The 1286-nt window shown below is 72.7% G+C and overlaps 1 protein-coding gene across 1 annotated transcript; it reads right to left on the reverse strand.

Annotated features, from left to right (window-relative positions):
* Positions 1–726: 726 nt before the first annotated feature.
* On the reverse strand, positions 727–1233 carry AURANDRAFT_69262 (hypothetical protein; the record flags this gene model as incomplete). The annotated part of the gene is made up of 1 exon (XM_009045023.1): positions 727–1233. The coding sequence occupies one exon, from the start codon at positions 1231–1233 to the stop codon at positions 727–729; it is 507 nt and encodes a 168-aa protein (XP_009043271.1).
* Between the last annotated feature and the right edge of the window lie 53 nt (positions 1234–1286).

Consider the following 1286-nt stretch of genomic DNA (forward strand, 5'->3'; position numbering starts at 1 on the left):
CCGGCTCGTCGCGCGTGGCCATGGAGCGCGACGCCTGGAGTCAGGGTGGCGGCGGTGGACACCTCGTACCCATGGGTGACTCCGGAGGTGCTCTGCTCGCGGGAATTGGCTGTGTCGACGAACGCTTGGGCGCCGGAGCGGCGATTCCCAGTGGCGGCACAGCTTCGAGCGCCTCTGTGGCAGCCCCAGGGTGGCACCACGCGCAGCCGAGCGGCGAGTACCACGCTCTAGTATGTCGGCGAACACAGCGCCGCGCCATGGACCGCGCCGTGACCGGAGCCATTCGCGCGGCGGCCTCGAACGACTTGCATGGCGCACAGCGTCATCGAGTGTACCTGGTTGGCCAAGGGGCTGCTCACGTTAGTGTTGGGGCCTCCAGGCAGGTCGAACGGACCCATGGACCAGATCGGACGCAAGAACGCGACCGCCAAGGTCGAGATGCGCATCACAGATCGATTCGAGCACACCGCGGCCACTGCGCGCGCGCGCGGTCGCCATCGCTGCCCGGACTTCCACCAAGACCTAGGCCCCCGGCCCTTTTCCCACGCGCGACGGGTCGGGTAAGTAGCGCCCTCGTCAATTTGGCGGGGTTAAGGCCACCATGCTCGCGCGCTTGGACGGCGTCGCGGTCTGGTGTCGCCCCCCGTCGCCGGGGCCGACGTCTCGCGATCGCACCCTGCCCTGAGCGCCCCCCCCCGTCCGCGAGCAAGCGCCTCACCCCCTTAGTCAGGTCCCCCGCGGCAGCTCGTCGGGCGTGGCCTGCTCGTAGTAGCGGCCCGCGACGACGAGGAGCGCCATGAGCGGCGCGGCCTCGGGCGCGCGCGCGTCCGGGAGCGCGTCCCGCAACACGCACAAACGCTTCACGAGCTCCCGGAGCACGGCGGCCGTGTCGCGGTGCACGGGCTTCTCGAGGCGCGCGAGGAGCGCGTAGAGCCAGAGCGCGCGGTTCCGGCTCAGCGCGCAGCGGCCGAGCCAGCCGCACTGCATGACGACGAGCCGCTGCGTCATCACGCCGTCGAACTGCAGCACGAGGCGCGTCGTCGGCGCCGTGCCCCCGGGCGTCGCCGCCACGGCGGGCGGCGCCGGCGCCGGCGCCGGCGCGGCGGCGGGCGCGTCCCCGGCGGCCGGCTCGTCCTCGTCCTCGTCCTCCTCGTCGTCGTCGTCGTCCTCCTCCTCCGCGTAGGGCTCCGTGTCGCCGAAGCAGAAGGCGTGCCACCCCCGCAGGTCCTTCATGCGCGGCACGGCGACGCGCGCGTGCTTCTTCGAGCCGACGCCGCGCGCCGCGT

Source organism: Aureococcus anophagefferens (genome assembly GCF_000186865.1).
Source record: "Aureococcus anophagefferens unplaced genomic scaffold AURANscaffold_1229, whole genome shotgun sequence".
In the NCBI taxonomy this organism is placed as follows: Eukaryota; class Pelagophyceae; order Pelagomonadales; family Pelagomonadaceae; genus Aureococcus; species Aureococcus anophagefferens.